Source organism: Neomonachus schauinslandi, chromosome 15 (assembly GCF_002201575.2).
Source record: "Neomonachus schauinslandi chromosome 15, ASM220157v2, whole genome shotgun sequence".
Lineage (NCBI taxonomy): Eukaryota > Metazoa > Chordata > Mammalia > Carnivora > Phocidae > Neomonachus > Neomonachus schauinslandi.
Window position 1 is genome coordinate 42,171,190 of NC_058417.1, and position 16,768 is coordinate 42,187,957.

At 58.5% G+C, this 16,768-nt stretch overlaps 2 protein-coding genes across 3 annotated transcripts; one reads left to right on the forward strand and one right to left on the reverse strand.

The window, feature by feature from the left end:
* The first annotated feature begins 68 nt into the window (after nt 1-68).
* FAM187A (family with sequence similarity 187 member A) lies at nt 69-1,310 on the forward strand. The gene has a single exon (XM_021681620.1). The coding sequence runs from the start codon at nt 69-71 to the stop codon at nt 1,308-1,310; it is 1,242 nt and encodes a 413-aa protein (XP_021537295.1).
* Nucleotides 1,311-3,533: 2,223 nt separating this feature from the next.
* On the reverse strand, nt 3,534-11,629 carry LOC110573176 (glial fibrillary acidic protein). 2 transcript variants are annotated; one of them, XM_044921875.1, is made up of 10 exons: nt 11,169-11,629; nt 9,856-9,916; nt 9,565-9,660; nt 8,654-8,815; nt 7,091-7,216; nt 6,657-6,877; nt 6,053-6,096; nt 5,567-5,686; nt 4,193-4,278; nt 3,534-3,575 (listed from the first exon to the last, which is right to left on the reverse strand). In XM_044921875.1, the coding sequence occupies exons 1-10, from the start codon at nt 11,627-11,629 to the stop codon at nt 3,534-3,536; spliced, it is 1,419 nt and encodes a 472-aa protein (XP_044777810.1). The 2 variants fall into 2 exon arrangements, with proteins under 2 accessions (XP_044777810.1, XP_021537293.1); XM_021681618.1 differs by lacking the exon at nt 5,567-5,686.
* Between the last annotated feature and the right edge of the window lie 5,139 nt (nt 11,630-16,768).

The window sequence follows — 16,768 nt, forward strand, 5'->3', positions numbered from 1 at the left end:
AGAAGCCCCGTGAGGCCTTGAGTGCCTTGGTTTTGCCCCGCCCCCTCTGACCATTGCCTCTTGCAGGCATGAACCTGGCCCACACCACTGTGCTCCTGTGGGTGTGGGGGAGTCTCCAGGCCTTTGAAATTGTGGAGAAGGAGAACATTTTTCAGAGGACCCCCTGCCCAGCCTTTCTGATGTTTGACAACGCAGCCTACCTGGCAGACATGAGCTTCGAACTTCCCTGCCACTGCAAGCCCGAGGAGGTGTCTGCCGTCGTCTGGTACTATCAGAAGCACTTGGGTAGCAGCCACACCAAAGTGCTGACGGACTTCGACGGGCGGGTGCTGACAGAGGAGTCCCAGGTGCACGTGGGCAGCGACATGCTGGTTCGCTTCAGCATCCGCATGTTCAGCCTGTTGGTTTTCCGGGCCCAGCCCGAGGACTCGGGCTTGTATTTTTGTGGCACCCGCAAGGGGGACTACTTTTATGCCTACGATGTGGACATCCAGAGCGGCGAGGGAATGGTGGCCACCTTCAAGGACCAGGGCCAGGAGCCCTTTGCCGACGAGCACCACGGGAGCCTCCACATCTTCACCACCTTCTGGGAGTGGACCCCTTGCGACCGCTGCGGGGTCCGAGGAGAGCAGTGGCGCATCGGCCTGTGCTACCTGCGGAGCCCGGGGCTCTCCCCGCGCTACCGCAAGACGCTGCCCGAGGTGGTGTCCTGCGGCTCGCAGGCCGTGCCCAGGAAGCTTCGGGCCCAGGCCAGGGAGCACACCCCCGAACTGCTGGTTCAGAGCTGCGTGGTGCCGTGTGAGAAGAAGAAGGTCAGCGAGGGCGTGATGGCCATCCTCAGCTACGTGTCCAAGGTGGGCAGCCGGCCCTGGTTGCCTCAGGTGCCCATCCAGTTCCACCAGCAGAGGCTGGGCCATGGACTCATCATCTCCTGTCCCGGGGCGCGGCCAGAGCACGCCGTGGCCTGGGACAAGGACCGCGAGTACTTCTACCGCACGCAGTACCTGAGGGGCGTCAACAGGTCCATGAGGGTGTTCATCGACCACGGCAACCACCTCCACATCCGCTTCACTCAGCTGAGTGACCGGGGCATCTATTATTGCTGGCGGCAGGGGGTACGCGTCGCCGGCTTGCGGCTGGGCGTCATGTCTCGAGGCCGCTACCGGGCCTCGTTCTCGGACCCTGAGACTCGCTCCGCCGTGGAGCTCACCCTGGTAGGCTACCTGTTCATCACGGCGGTCTTTGTCACCATTCACCTCTGTCGGTGCTGCTGTTACTTATTTCGCTGTTGCCCCAACTTCTCGCCCTAGCGCCCCCCGCCTTCCCTGGCTCGGAAGACCTGTTGTGCTCAGATGTGTTTGTTAAATGATGCCGGATGCGTCTGGGTGGGCCTCCCGGGCTGGGCTGTGTGGCAAGGGGGGGTGGTGGTGTGTGGACAGATCTGTCAGTTACAACCTGCCGCTGGCGGGTGGAGCAGCCTGAGGTGGGCGGGAGATGGGGCACTGGGGCCAGTACCGAAGCAGCCAGAGAGCGCATCTTCCACCTTCATGCTCGGAGAAGGAAGAAGTGAACCTAATATTTATCAAGTGACCTTTTTGATGTTGGAACAGTGTTTGAGGTGCTTTATTTTCTTGCCTTGGAGGATTGCCGAGTGGGCGCTGGTTGAATTGGGGGGCAGCAGGGAGAGGAAGGGGGAGTAGGGGAGCCGAGTATATGTCCTCGTCTCGAATGGCTGGTTTGGGAATAAAGGTAAAGACTAGAACAGGGGAAATGGGTAAGGGAAGTGGAGGTCAAGGTCAGGGCTTTCTCCAGGGCTGGGGACTGGGTGAGAAGAGGGCCTGCGGGGCACGGGGCTGCCATGTGGAGCAGGGCTGGAGTTGGGGTTTGCTGGGGGGCTTGGGGTCCCAAGATGATCGGCGATAAGAAGCGAGTCTTGTCCCAGGCCACTTCCTGCCCTCTCCCCCAGCCCCAGCCTCTCCTGAACAGATCAGAGTCCACTCTGGGGAAGGCCACGGCAATTGTCTTTATTTACCTTAGTGAGTAAAGGCTGCAGTGGTGCCCTGAAGGTTAGCAGCAGTGGGTGACAGGAGGGAGTGGGGGAAAGGGCACCAGGTCTTGGAAAGAGGGAGGGACTCTCACTTCTCTGGCTTTAGAGGGGCGAGGGGGACCCTGGAGTGGGCCCTTTCAGCCCTACTTCTGGGCACAGATAGTCCTGTGCCTGCCCCCCATAGTCTTCCCGTGGAAAGCAGAGCACAAACCAGAGCTTTCACTCTGTTCATGCCTCCATTTCCCGAATGATAAAATAGAGTGCTACCTACAATATGAGGGTACACTTTGTACTTGAGTAAGAGGAGAACCACAAGGGCCCTTGGTTAGGGAAAAGCAGCAGGTCACTGTAGGGCGGAGAGTGTCAGATGAATGGGGGTGGCTTCGCCCAGCAGTGTCTGCTGGGGTCTCGAGGCAGCAGCTACAGTGGCTCTGAGGCCTGGGTGGAGGGATTATGCAGCAAGGAAGGGGCCTTTAGCATGGGACAAAGTGTGCCCTGCCCCCGGGGACAGCTGCCCCTCTCTCCTGTTTCAGCATCTTCAAGAGGATGAGTCATTTCCTTGATTCCCATGACCCAGAGGCCAGGTGTACCTGGTTGCCCACAACCCCCAACTCTGATATCTAGCATCATCCCAACTGCCTCCCCTACCATCTCCACCTGCCTCCCCTCCAGCCTTACGGAGGGTCGACTCCTGGGCTTGACCTCTCTGTATCCAACCTAGGGGCCAGGCAGCTCCCCTCTACTCCTTCCCAGCACCCATTCCCTCTCCACTTACGCTATAGATCCCGCAAGTGCTGAGAATCAAGCTCCCACATGCCCATGGCATGCCCACAGCGTGCCCACATGTCAGCTCTGTGGGACTGAGACATTTGAATCATCACTCAGAAGGCCCCTCTGGGATCTGGGCAGGCCAGGCATTCTGTCTGGGGACCACTCCAAGTGGCAGGATGTCCCCACCTGCTCTCAGACTGTTCAGGGTCAGTCTAGAAGAAGAAACCTCTGGCCAGGACTATCTTGCCTGTGGGGGTTCCTGTCTCAGAGTCTTGGTTTTCCTCCAGCAGCCTGAGGAAACTCCAAGGCCCACTTCCCACTTACCCCCAGGGACCTCCAGCTCTGGCAATAGTTGCCATGACAATGGGGGTTAGGGATATTGAGGAGGGCAATTTATTGGGTCCCTGGCTCTCCCCAACTTCTCTCCTTCCTTCCAGTTCTAACCCAAGCTGCTGGCCATGCCCCTCCAGGCCGCCCCTTTGGGGTAAGCGCCTTGTTAGTTGGAGTTACTGGGTGTAGGGTGGGTGCTGTCTGGCAGGTCTGGTGCCCACGGAGCCTAGGGCAGCAAGCTGGTGTAGAGGTGGAGGGGTGAGGGGAGCAGCCGGGGTGAGTGGGAACTCGGGTCTGGGGGAGTCCGCCATCAGAGGAGGGGCAACAATCCCATCTGCTCAGGCCCCTCACACTGTGGGACAGGGGCCACCAGGTGGGTCCTGCCTCACACCACGTCCTTGTGCTCCTGCTTGGACTCCTTTATGACCTGCAGGGGGCATAGAAGTACACAGCGCAATAGTTAGGGACTCACACAGATATCAGGCCCACCACTTCGAAGTCCCCAGCCTTCCCAGGTCTTTCTTCTCTATGAGAGCAACCAGCACTCCCCCCACGAAGCTGCCAGGAAATGAGGTAACAGTCATGAGCATTTAGCACCGGGCCTGGCACCTGGCGAGCTGATGTGGTAAGATTAGCTAGTACTGTTGCAGGTGTGATGGGGAGGGCTTATGCCAAATCCCCCCTTCCTATTACTTCAGCAGGTTCCTTTTCTCAAGCCGGAAATTGAAAGTTGGGAGTGAAAGCTACTATAATTTTCTTTCTCTCTCTCCCCAGGCCTGGTGCTGGGGGCGCCTGCAGCTGAGGGTGAGACAGGGAGAAAGTCCAAATCAGGACTCCATCCAGTGGCCTGGGCACCCAGGCTCCCTGGAAGGGCCAGCGGAGGGGATAGGGAGTTGAATTACGTCCAGGTTCCTTCCCCTCTTCCAGACCCTCCCTGGGAAGCTCTTCCGAGTGATTGAGAACCTTCTATGTGCAGTTTAGGCTTCCTTCCAAAGCCTTGTCTCAGTTCTGCCGGGGCCAGAATCTCAGGTCTGCTCTCCTTACCTCCCCGTCCCGCATCTCCACGGTCTTTACCACGATGTTTCTCTTGAGGTGGCCTTCTGACACGGACTTGGTGTCCAGGCTGGTTTCTGCAGGCACAGGGACAGGAGGCCTCCTGTTGGCTCCTGGGCCACTAAACATCCTTCCCCACCCCCAGCTTCCCCATGAAACCCACAGTCATAGGGATTGAAAGTCTATCCGACTAGGCAGAGAAGGACTAGGCTCTTTCAAAGGGGCTGGAGACCCCCAAGTCCCCATGGTGCTAGGTAAGACTTGGCTGCTCCATCCAGTGCTTTGCTCACTCTCCTGGCCTGGCTGCATTTCAGTCCCTCTGCAAGCTCTCGCCTGGCCCCGGCTTTCTGACACCCCAGCGATGTGCCGAGGAAGGAGCACATGGGCTTTGAAATCGGGCAGGCCAGAGCTCGAGTCTCAGCTCAGCCACAAGGCTGTGGGCAAGTTAATTTATCTCTCCCAGTTTCAGTTTCCTATCTGCAAAGTGGGGATGATGGTGTCTACTTCTGTAGGTGCGAGCAAGGAGTCAGTTCACTGAAATAATACATGTTAAGTGCCTAGCACATATTAGTGCCCAATACACGTGGGTCCCTTTCCTGTTCCCCTGCCCCTCCCTTACTTCTCTCTGCCACTTCTCTGGGCTCTACTGACCCTTTACTGTTTGGCACTTGGCAGTATTACCTCAACCTGCTCTGCCTGGTTAAACTTCTGATGCTGAACTAAGCCCCAGGACATGTATAGCTCATGTTCCTAAATTTCTAGAGCAGAAGAAGGGTTTTTTTTCCCCCCTTAGATAAGAATCATTTGAGGGCCACATCCAAGTCAGAAGTAATTTAGTTTTTCCTCCCCCTCAGAGAGAAAAATGTAACATGTCACATTCACTAATACTTAAAATTAAGAGCAGGGAGTTTAAAACTTTATTCACTACAAGAGCTGCAGTCCAGGGGGAAATAATCCTCTGGGCTGAATCAGCACTGAGCTGAGCCGTGGATCCTCAGGGACAGACGAATTGAGCAGAGAACCTGGCCACCAGGCACGGCAAGCCCCAAAGGGCCCTCCCAGTGATGGAGAGAAGGTGAGGTGGAGGCTGGCATTCGCCCAGGGGCCCCAGAGCCTCTCATCTGAGCGCCAGAGGACACATCACTTTGAATACCAACCAGCTCTGCTAGTTTAACCTACATTTACCCTGTGCCAGGTCCTGGGCTGGGCACTGAGGTCACTGGGAAAATGACACAAGCTTGGCCCTTTAGGGAAACCTGGGAGAAAGGAGCCCAGGAGGGCAGGGAAAATGGGCTTGGTGAGGCTCACTCCCTGCCAAGCTGAGAAAAGCACTGTGTCTGCGAGTCTGAGAGGCAGGCTGCTAACCGAGAGCCGGCGGGGCTCCATTTACAATCTGGTGAGCCTGTATTGGTATAACTTGTATTGTGAGGCTTTTGAGATGTCTTGTGACCTTGTGACTTTCCCCTTCTTTGGTGCGTTTGCCCCCTGTAGTGACAAGCAGTTAAAAAAAAACACAAAAACATAAAACACTCAGATGAGCTGAGCTTGCTCAGAGCTCTGCGGGCAGGGCAGAGGTTGAAATCTTCACCCAGTTCTGCTATAGGAGGGGGTGCAGGGTTAGGGAAGGGGGCACAGGGCAGAGCAGGGCAGGAGCAGCCGCAAGCCCCACCTGGAATGCCCTGGGCTGCTGTGTTCTGGCTGGAAGCTCTGCAGTGAATTATGAAGGTCCCCAAGGCGAGCCCTGGACCGGACCCCTTTGCCCTGGTCCTCGGCCCCAGGCCAGAGCAGCAGCCCACCTGGGGGAGAGGGCAGGAATCCAACACTCTGCCCACAAGGCCCTGCTCTACTGACCTCGGATCTGCAGGTTGGAGAAGGTCTGCACGGGAATGGTGATGCTGAAAGACAGCAAAGGCAGAAAAGAGTGACTGGGCAGCCCAGGGACATCCCCGGGGCCAGGCCCTGGTCCAGGGTTATCATGACAGCCTCAAAGCCCATCTCTTGGCTTTCTCCAGCAGCCAACATGCTCCCTGGGGCTCCAAGAGCCTGCAAGGGGCTTGGGTGTTGTCCGCCAGGGGAGGATCTCTATTTGAAAGCGTGGAGGCCTGAAGGATGGCAGAGGGGAGGAGGAAGTGGTGAAGAAAGTTCCAAGACAAAAGAGACGGGTCAGGGGAAAAGAAGTCCAATCTTCATTGGGAGGGTGGGGAGTGAGCCTCTTAGTTTGGGGGGTGACCCAAGTCCTCGCTCTGCGACCTCATCAACATTGCTTGAATCGAATCCATTCATTTATTCACCAAACGTTTATTGAATACCTACTGTGTGTTAGGCGAGCACTGTGCTGAGCACTGGGATAGGAGGGGGCAGGACACAAGCTGAATATGACAGTCCCTGAAGGGACCAAGGAGACTCCAGGGAAGGGCAGCAGGGAGGACTCCCCAGGGCCACGGTGGCAGCTCACCGGTTCTCCTCGCCCTCCAGCAGCTTCCTGTAGGTGGCGATCTCGATGTCCAGGGCCAGCTTGACGTTTAGCAGGTCCTGGTACTCCTGCAGATGGCGGGCCATCTCGTCTTTGAGGCTCTGCCCCTCCTCCTCCAGCCGGGCCAGCGCCTCCTGGTAACTCGCCGCCTCCCGCGCGTGGCGCTCCTCCTGCTCCCGCATCTGCCTCTCCAGGGACTCGTTCTGTAGGGTGGAGCCGGCAGGTGCCTCGGGGCGGGGTCACACTGCCCGCCCCCCACCCCACCCCCGGCCTGTCCCGGCCTCCCCTCTGGCCCCCAAGGAACTTTTCAGAGCCCCCGCCCGCAGTCCCGGTCCCCGTCCCTGGCTTGCGTGTCCCCCGGGGCTCCAGCTCGCGCGCACCCGCGTCCGCCCCGCTGCGGCCCCGCCCGCGCTCACCGTGCCGCGCAAGGACTCCAGGTCGCAGGTCAAGGCCTGCAGCTGGCGCCGGTAGTCGTTGGCCTCGTGCTTGGCCTGGCGGAGCAGCTCGGCGTTGCGGGCGGCTGCGTCGTTCAGGTCGGCAAACTAGGGGTGAGAGGGCCCTACGCTCAGGGGCGGCTGGGCCTCACCTCTCGGCAGCCGCGTGGGGCCGATGGGTCTCTGGGAACTCAGGGAGATGGGCAGGACCCCGGGCTTGGTGTCCAGGTCTGCCCAGGACTCTGGCCCTGGCTGGGATTATTCCCAGCGACTGTGACCCATGGGCAGAGGGCACAGAAGGCCCCTGCCACGTCTCCAGCACCTAGCACAGTGCCTGGGCAGGGAATGAAGGACCAAATGATGTTTGCCACAGAATCCAGAATCTTCCGCACTGGCAGCTCTATCCAGGAGCCTGAACCCTGGCCTCCACCACCGCGGCGGCCAGGGGGTTCTGGTGAGCAGTACCCTGGGTTCTAATCGTTCTCTCTCCCCCAGCTTGCAGTGAAGCTCTCGTGGGTCCATCCGGCCTTGACCTGCTCAGAGTCATCACCAGCTTCTGCCACTCTCACTCCTCAGCTCGGCCCCTGGGCTGGCATCTCGGGGCCCCTGCCCTGTGCTTTCTTGCACCCCAAATGCCCCTTCCCTCTTCTCTTCATGTTCTTTGGCTGCCAGTCTCACCTAGCCCCCAAGCCCCTAGCCCTCCCTTCTACGATACCCTCCCCATCCCCCACATTACATCTATATAAACCCCGCCCAGCAGTGTTCTCTCTAGACAATGTATTTGGGTGCACATCACGTCTCCTTGGTGGGACAGGTCTCTGGATCGATCCTGGGCAGTGCTGGCATGCAGTGGGTGCTCAGTAACCCAGGACACAAACAGCAGAAGCATCAGGAAGTGCGACGGCTGGGATTAGACGTCCGGCTCTACCATTTAGGAACTGTGTGACTTTGGGCAAACTAGTTAACCTCTCTGGGCTTCAGTTCTCTCATCTGTCAAAGAACAGTACTTTCTTCATAGTAAGTAAGATAGATAATGCATGTAAAGCACAGGGCCTGGCAAACAACAATGTTGGCTAATAATAACAGTAATAGTAACAATAATAATGACAATAATAGTAATAAGAAGTACTTATTGGAGGGGCGCCTGGGTGGCTCAGCCGGTTAAGCGTCCGACTCTTGGTTTCAGCTCAGGTCATGAGCTCAGGGTGGTGGAGATCGAGCCCTGCATGGGGCTCCACGCTCAGCATGGAGTCTGCTTGAGACTTTTCCCCCTCCGTCTCCCTCCCCCTCGGCTCCTCCCCCTGCTCATGCTTTCTATCTCTCTAAAATAAATAAAATCTTAAAAAAAAAAAAAGAAAGAAAGAAATGCTCATTGGAAGTAATGGTGGCTGTGTGACCCTGGGCAAGCCACCTCATTTCTCTGGTGAAGGACAATCACCCGGAGAGGATCCTCTCCCAGCTTCCTCCATCCTTGTTCCCCAATTCTCTTGTATGGAGCCGGTAGGGCTGCCTGGAGGAGGCAGGCTGGCCCACAGTCAGGGCTACCTTGGACCGGTACCACTCCTCGGCCTCATGCATGTTGCTGGACGCCATGGCCTCATACTGCGTGCGGATCTCTCTCAGGGCCGCCGTGAGGTCCGGCTTGGCCACATCCAGCTCCACGTGGACCTGCTGCCGGGCTAGCTGCTCCTGGAGCTCCTGCACCTCCTGGCCAGGATGAGAGAAGGCGATGCCAGGACCGGGGGCCCGGGCTGCCACTGGGGTTTCCCCACAGTATTCTGCCCTTGTCTGCCTGCCCCTTGGATGCTGACGTTGGCTAAGGGAAATGGGGCAGTTCTAGTTAGAGGAAGCGGCATGGCCCAGGCTAGGGGAGCAGAGGGTCGTTTGGGGGCTTCATGGTGTCCTCCTCCCAAGTTCGGCCAGGCAGGAGTACTACTGAATGCATGCCTGTGTTCTTGTGGGAGAGTGACCGAGTCCCTGTGGTGTGGGTGTGTCTGTGGGTTCCCAGGTTCCTTGGCATCATGGACTCTGAATCCATAATCTGAAGTCAGCGAGCTCAGTGGTGTCTTTTTAAAATGAAGGGCTCTCATTTAAATGGAGACAGGTGGCAGTGGGGGTGATGTCAGAGAGACTAACTATGTGACCTTAGTAAGTTCTTTAACCTGTCTGGGCTTCGGTGTCCTCTGTTTCACAGAGATCATACTGGAAGATCATACTGGGAGGGTCCCTAACTCACAAGGCTGTAGTGAAATAAAAAATGGGGCAACAAGGTCTGTTATAATGCTTAGTAAGTGGTGTGTGTCTGTGCGAATTTCACCAGGGGCTGAGGATGCTCTGTCGTCTCTATGTCTGTCTCCCTCAGTCTCTCTCTCCCATTTTTTTTCTGTCTGTCTCTGAGTATTTCTCAATCTCAGGCTCTCTGTCTCTATCCATTCCAGTCTCTATGTCGGCCTTACCTCCTCATGGATCTTCCTCAAAAACCGGATTTCCTCCCCTAGAGACTCAATCTTCCTCTCCAGATCCAGACGGGCTAGGGTGGCTTCATCTGCCTCCTGGAGCAAGGAGGGGCAAAAGGATGCTCTGACCCCAGACTCCTCCTCCCCTCTCCCTAGCCTTGTTTGATGCCTCCTTCTGTGGCTGGGGAGAGCAGCACATTGCTCTGGAGGGCTGGGCTTGGGGGCTGTTTGTGTGACCTGCCATCAACCCTTTACCCCCCCACCCCTTCCCCTCCCCTCCATCTCCCTGACCTGTCGATAGGTGGCCAGGTTGTTCTCAGCCTCCAGTCTCAGGTTGGTTTCATCCTGGAGCCTGGGGTAGGGGGACACATTCCTGGGTCCAGGCTCTTCTGAGGATCTTGGACCCCTGCCCCAATCTCCCTGGAGGTGGCTGCCAGAGAGAACCCCCGCCCCCCAGGACCAGTGGAATGGCAGGAGGAGTGAAGGGCAGAGGGTCTCAGACAGAGCCTTGGCCAGGAGGGTGAGCAGACAAGGGCCTTTGCTTTAACTCATTACTAAGGTGCTTTATCAAGGCTGGTGCCCCTGCTCCTACTCACACAGGAGCTTTCACCGACATACACTCACCGCTGCATGCACAAGCACACTCATCCTCCTGCACTGGAGGGCGCGAGCACACACACACGCGCGCGCGCGCGTGCGTGTGCCCTGTCAGCTCAGCAAAACACCCCGTCCCTGGGGTTTCCTCTGACCTTTGGAAATGGGTTTTATTGGAATCTCTGCTTCACAGCTCTGCAGGCTGAAGTGGCTTGGCCAGGGTCATAAGCTGGTGACAGGCAGCATCACCTGTGTTCCCGAAGCCAGGCCTGCTCTTTCCCTCACCTCCTTTCCCCCGGAGCCCCGTCCTCCTAGTGCCCACCAATCTCCTCTTCCCATTCTTCCTCTCTACGGACCCACAAGGCCACCAGGCCCTGCAGTGAATGAAATGCGAAGACCCTGCCTGTGGGGTCCCTGCCTGTGGGGTCCCTGACTCTTCCCGCACAGCTCTCCCCAACGCCCCCTGGCATGGCCTGAGGGGGAGGGGCCGGGCCAAAGCCCAGCCGTGGGGAGAGCCCTTCTCACCCCACCGAGGTCACTGTGCCCAGAGGCAGGGCCTCCCGGGCACGCCAGCCCCAGCCTGGCCACAGACAGAGACCCTCCTGGTGCCTGGGGCCCGATGCTCAGTCTGCGGCCCCGACCACTGGGCAGGGAGGCCCTTTCCCTGGGAAGGTGGGCCAGGAAAGGTCTGGATCAGATGACCTCTGACCTGCTTTCCACCTCTTGGGAGAGCTGTGAGTACGCTGAGAGTACGCTGGCTCCTTGGCCAGAGGTCTTCGGGATTCAGATCGCTGAGACTCTGGGCCTCCTCCCAGTCCCTCCCATCATGTTGGGGGAGCAAGGACAGCTCTCCCCTCCCAGAGATGGGGAGACAGAGGAGCCAAGGATCATGGAGGCAAAGCGCCCTGCCCGACATCCTGCGGGTCTGCGGCACTCCCGCTGGGCCGGGGGTGGGGGTGGGGGGCATCATCCCTGTTCATGAGGCCCCTCTCCCCGGGCCCCCTCCTCACTTCTGCCTCAGGGTGCCCAGGTCCTGCGCCAGATTGTCTCTCTCAACCTCGAGCCGGGTGCTGCTGGCTGTGAGCTGGTCGAGCCGCAGCCTTAGCTCACGCAGCTCAGCCTGGTAGACATCGGCCAGCTTGGTGGGCTCCTTGGCCTGCAGCTGGTTCAGCTCCGCAGCCAGCGCCTTGTTCTGCTGCTCCAGGAAGCGCACCTTCTCGATGTAGCTGGCAAAGCGGTCGTTGAGCTCCATCATCTCTGCCCGCTCACTGGCCCGCGTCTCCTTGAAGCCAGTGTTGAGGGCCCCGGCCAGCGAGAAGTCCACGCGGGCCGGGAGAGGAAGCGGCATCCTGGCCAGGGAGAGGCGGGTGCCCCGGCCCAGGCGGCGGCCGGAGACCAGGCCTCCCCCCGCCATGTCCGAGGAGGAGCTGTAGGAGCGGCGAGCCGCTGAGGTGACCCGTCTCCTCTCCATGCTGGCCGGGCTCCGGCTGCTCCTGGGAAGTGAGGCCTTTATGGAGGCGTGGGCCGGCCTGGCGCTGCCCCAGCCGCCCCGCGGAACGCCCCCTGGCATGGCCTGAGGGGGAGGGGCCGGGCCAAAGCTCAGCCATGGGGAGAGCCCTTCTCACCCCACCGAGGTCCCTGTGCCCAGAGGCAGGGCCTCCTGGGCACACCAGCCCCAGCCTGGCCACAGACAGAGACCCTCCTGGTGCCTGGGGCACCAGGCTCAGTCTGCGGCCCTGACCACTGGGCAGGGAGGCCCTTTCCCTGGGAAGGTGGGCCAGGAAAGGTCTGGATCAGATGACCTCTGACCTGCTTTCCACCTCTTAGAGCCCATGACAGCGCTCCTCCTTCGAGTGCCTGCTGAGTGCTGGGAACTTGCAAAGAACAAACGTGTTCCATACTCTCAAGAAGCAGCCCACGTTACAGTTCCCTGCTGAGCCGCATTCCCAGCAGACTGTTGGACTCTTCCCCTCCGAACATGGGCGTCCTGCATTCCTGCTTTCTCCCCCTTCGCCGGAGGTCTGGGGCTGTGGGCTGCAACTGGACACCAGCCCTTTGTCTAGAGGGTCAGTTGAGGCCTCTGTCTAGTGGGGAGGGGGGGAGGATGAAGGAAGGAACACAGAAGCTTTGAGGGGGCAAGAGGGGCAGGCGCTGAACTCCCTGGCCTTCTCCCTGGACCCCACTTAAGCCCCTGCCTCAGTCCCCGGGGGCTCGCTTGCCCCTTGCCCAGCCTCTCTGCAGGCCCGTCTGGAGCCGGGCCTTGACAGCCACACAAAAGCAGTTATGGATGAGCTGGCTGTCCTGGCTCCCATCTTTGTTCCCGCATCACCCTGTTTCCCCGGCCACCCCTCACCTCACTTTCACACTGGAGATTTATCTCCTTTGAGTTCCCACACATCAGGCTGAGAGGACGGAAAGGCCTCTGGGGATGGGTCAGTGTGGGAACCCAGGAACCACTGGGTCCATACTAGGAGCCCAGGGCCGGGCGTCCTGTAGCCTGACCCTTCAGATCCATCCACCCTTCTGTTCTGATTCCACGGGGGGCCAGAGCCTCACCCAGCTCCCTCTCCCATCTGTGTCCTTGGACTTCTGGGAAGCCCTCCTCTCCCCACCCCCCCGCTGCCCATGCTTGGGCCTCTGATCCCCTTCTCCTGGACACTTGCTGAATAGAGCCTTGTTTTCCACCGCTGGTCAGGGCGCCACACGGAGAGGGCAGCCCCCGGGGGGCTGTGCTGTTTTTATCCCAAGATGCCAGGCTGTTAGGCAGAGTACAGCCCAAGCCCCCAGCTCAAAGAGCTTCTCGGAAGCCTCTGAGGGGGCCGGGGTGCAGTGGGGGGCAGGCTCTGTGCCCACCCCTGACCATTGTGTCTGTGCCAAGGTGAGTCATGCAGTGGGCACAAGGGGAAGGCCCGGGGGGGGGGGGGGTGCGGCCAGCCCGGCAATGCTAGGTCTCTGGCTCTGCAGACAAGGCCTGGCTGCTTGCCCCCTCCCCAGCTCCCAGAGCCAGCTCACACCCCTGAGCTCCAGACGGGGCAATGCCTCTTACCCCACGCTGGGGAGACACACTCCATTTGGGCATGTTATGGGCTGCCTGCCGAGGTTTTCCCCGGTGAATCCCAGCACAGAGAGGGAAGGTGAGGGTCTCGAGGTCTTCAGCCACACTTGACCCTGGACCTGAGCAGTAACATGCGGAGGGGACTCTAAGGGAGGGGATGCCCCATGACTTTTGATCCTGCTATGGGTGGAGGAGCTGGGAAAGTCAGGGGGCATTAAAAGAAGAAAAAGGGACAAACCCTCATCCCAACTACTCTCTGACGAGGAGTGGCTGTCCTTCTAGCTCGCCAGGCAAGTCACAGTTCGCAGGCTTCTCTCTTTGTTCCAGTGAAATCTAGTTGAAATGAGGGTAAAGCAGTCTTGGGAGGGGGTGGGCAGGAGAGATGGAACGAGAGCAGGAAGGGCTTGTCAGTGAGGTTCAGTGACTGGTCCCTCTGTGTGTGTGACCCAGGCTTATTTCAGCAGCAGCAGAGAGAGGTCCCCCCTTCACCCCCTTCAGCCACCTCTCCGGACCAGTGTCACCCAGGCTCCTTGGCTCCATCCTCAACCTCCATCAGACCCTAGACCCATTCCCCACGCTCAGCCCTTAACTATCCAAAGATGTCCACACAAGAACCAGAGAGATAGACAGACATGGTCATGGTTGTTTGCCAAACTTTCATTATTTTGTATGACACATTCGCTGTAGAAAAATCAGAAAATATAGATAAGCAAAACGAAAAAATTTAATTAGCCATGATTTCACCACCTGGAGATAAACACTACCAGATTTCCCCCATATATATAAGTTCATTTTTTTTTACAAGTGGTCTCATGCTGCACAAATTATTTTGTAATTTGTTTTTTCCACTCAGCAATATGTTGTGAACATCTTTCCATATCAATAAATATTTATCTACATCATCATTTTAACAGCTGCATGGTTTTCCACTGTATGCATTAATTTACCCAAGGCCTATTGTTAGACACACAGTTGTTCCCCACCCCCCCGCCTCCCTCCCTCTCTCTGTTCTAGATCACACTATGCTGCACAGTTGCCTCAGGCAGATGCAGCTCCCAGCCTCCACGACTACTCCCATCCTGCTGGCCTGGCTCAGGCCCCATCTACGTGGTCCCTCCTCTCCTGCTTCCCTAATCTAAGGGTCTCAATGTCCAAAGCCTCAAGCCAATCCTTAGACTGACTTCTCAATAGACAGCAGAAAGCTGCCGGGCTTGGAGAGAGGATGACTGGATGCCTCTCCGAAGGGCCTTCAGCCAAGCCATGCCCCACTTCAAGCCGAGGTGGAGACAAGATGGTCTCCCACCCCCATGCCCCGCCCCCGCGTCAGAATCCACCAGGATGCCCTCCTGCCTCCTGGGACAGATCAGTACTACACCTGGCCTCAACGCACACACAAGGGTGCCCAGCATTTTCTAAATTTGCCAGCCTCTAATTCAAGCCACTAGACTGCTGCCCACTGGCTCGCCTTATGCCCCGGCCCCGTTCCCAGTGCCTGCGCAGCATGGTGGTCCGCATGCGGGGGTGGGATGAAGAGAAGTTGGGACTCTTCGGTGGACTCCTTGGCTACTACGGAGTCCATCCACCCGACATGGGCCCCCTCCCTGAGGAAGGGAACTGGGCCCTGGTGGCCACTAGATGGCAGTGCTCAGCTGCCCAGGTCCCAGCGGCCGCAGGGTCCTGCAGAGGGGATAGAGCAGTTCTCAGGGGCAGGCAGGCTTTCTAAAACCCGGTTTTCTATCCCCCAGAGGGATCACCCCATGTATGCTCTAGAGTTGCTTCGGACTGCTCTGACAGTGCCCTCTAGAGGAGAGAGGGGCCACGGCCATTCAATAGCTACATGATCTCTGACGACTTCGGGAACTTCTCTGAGTCTCCATTTGCACACCTGTAAAATGGGGACTCACAACACTTACGTCCAAGGTAGCAGTGAGGATAAATTCAGGGAAAGCCGGACACAGCAGCTGCTCGACAAATCACAGCTTCCATTTAACAACACCCACCCGGTGCTTTACCTAATCTGCGTTAGCGATGGCCTGGGCCTGGAGGGGCAGGAGCTGGGCCTGCCCAGGGGGCGCTGCCGTGTCTTGTTGACCCCGCTGGGGGCGGGCAGGGGACAGCGTATAAGAACCTCCCCAGGACAGTTACCTGGGAGTGTGGACAGGATGCAGGGGGCAGCCGCCAGGGGAGAGAGGGTGGGAGGCGGCACCGTTTGCCCCCAGACCACTAGCTGGGTCTGCCAGGGACCACGCGTGAGTCATCTCTACCTGCCCCGGAGGAGACTCAGAGTAGAGCCTATTTCCCAGCCTTTCTCACCTCCCTGACTCCCCCTGGGGCACTGTCTGTCCATCCTTGCCCTTCCCCAGCGGCAGACTTGAGGCCCACGTCTCCATCGGTTTGAGAAGCTCTTGGTGTGTTATCATGTCCCTTGGGAGGGGGTCTCTCCTGCCCCTCAGCCTGAGGCTTCCCCAGGAGAAGGGCCCCCATGGATAGGGACTTCCTGATGTTATGACCTATGTCCTCCCATCAGAATGGAGTCTCCCTAAGGGTAGGGTCCCTCAGGACACCCTCTCTTCTGTAGGAGCTCCCTGATGCGAGCACCCATGGTTCACTGTCAGATGGGAGCCCCTTGAGGGCAGGGGCTCTCTCCCCCTCTCAGCCTGGAGGAGGGTTGCCTCAGGCCAGGGTCAGTTCCCTCTCCTCTCATCTGTCAGCTTGTGCTGAGCCAGCTCCTGGTGAGAAGTGCCCAGCTCCTGTGGCTGTAGAAGGGTTCCTGGGTGAACCCCCAGACTCTTTCCCCTTCCTCCTTCCTGGCCTCTGTCGGCACGCTGTTGTAGGCATCAATTTGCTTACCTTCACACACCCAGGGGCCATGGTGCTTCATTGGGGTTAATAAGCGCGGGCCCTTTCTCTCCAACCCCCCTCTTCCCACCCTCCTGGGCGCTCCAGCCTGCCCCCTACTTTCCAGCCTCTAACCCTGAGACCTGCTTTTTAATTGCTTTCCCTGATCTGTTCTGCTCTCTGCTCCCCTCCTTCTCCCTGCCTGACTGCATCCCTCCCGGAGGGTGGGGGGGGGGCCAGATGTGTCCCTGGTGGGAGGAGAGGGCTGGCGGGCAGCCTGTTATTTCCAATCCAGTGGTCCTCCAAATGGACAGGATGAGCCAGGGAACAGGGGTGGAAAGGCTGCAGGCGAGCTGGGGGGAACGTTTTGGGAGAGCCGGAAACCATAGGCATGGTCTCCAGGCCCCATGGGGTGGCTCTGGTCCCTTTCCCTCCCCACAGCCTCCATCCCAAGCCGTCTGAGATCCCTCTTCACAAAAGAACCATGGAGGAGGGGAAGACAACCACGAACTAGATTCTGTCTGGGAACCAGGATCCCCCAAACTTAGCTAAGAGCCAGAGGGACATTCCTGGGAAAACCTGGAGATAGACGAGCAGGGGTGTGAGAGGGAGGACTCCAGAGTTAGCAGCTGCCAAGGGGCACCCCATGTGGTGACAGAGTCCCCTGTGTGTGGGGGGGGAGAAAGAGCTGATGGCTGAGGGTGGGAGGACCCAGAA

What these genes read in the sequence shown, in the direction of transcription:
- LOC110573176 (XM_044921875.1), bottom strand. Translation starts at nt 11,629, where the DNA reads ATGGAGAGGAGACGGGTCACCTCAGCGGCTCGCCGCTCCTACAGCTCC. An exon ending in TGGAGTCCTTGCGCGGCACG is followed by an intron (nt 6,878 to 7,090) that starts GTGAGCGCGGGC and finishes TCCACCCTACAG; the next exon opens with AACGAGTCCCTGGAGAGGCA. An exon ending in TGGAGATGCGGGACGGGGAG is followed by an intron (nt 3,576 to 4,192) that starts GTAAGGAGAGCA and finishes TGCCCCCTGCAG; the next exon opens with GTCATAAAGGAGTCCAAGCA.
- FAM187A (XM_021681620.1), top strand. Translation starts at nt 69, where the DNA reads ATGAACCTGGCCCACACCACTGTGCTCCTGTGGGTGTGGGGGAGTCTC.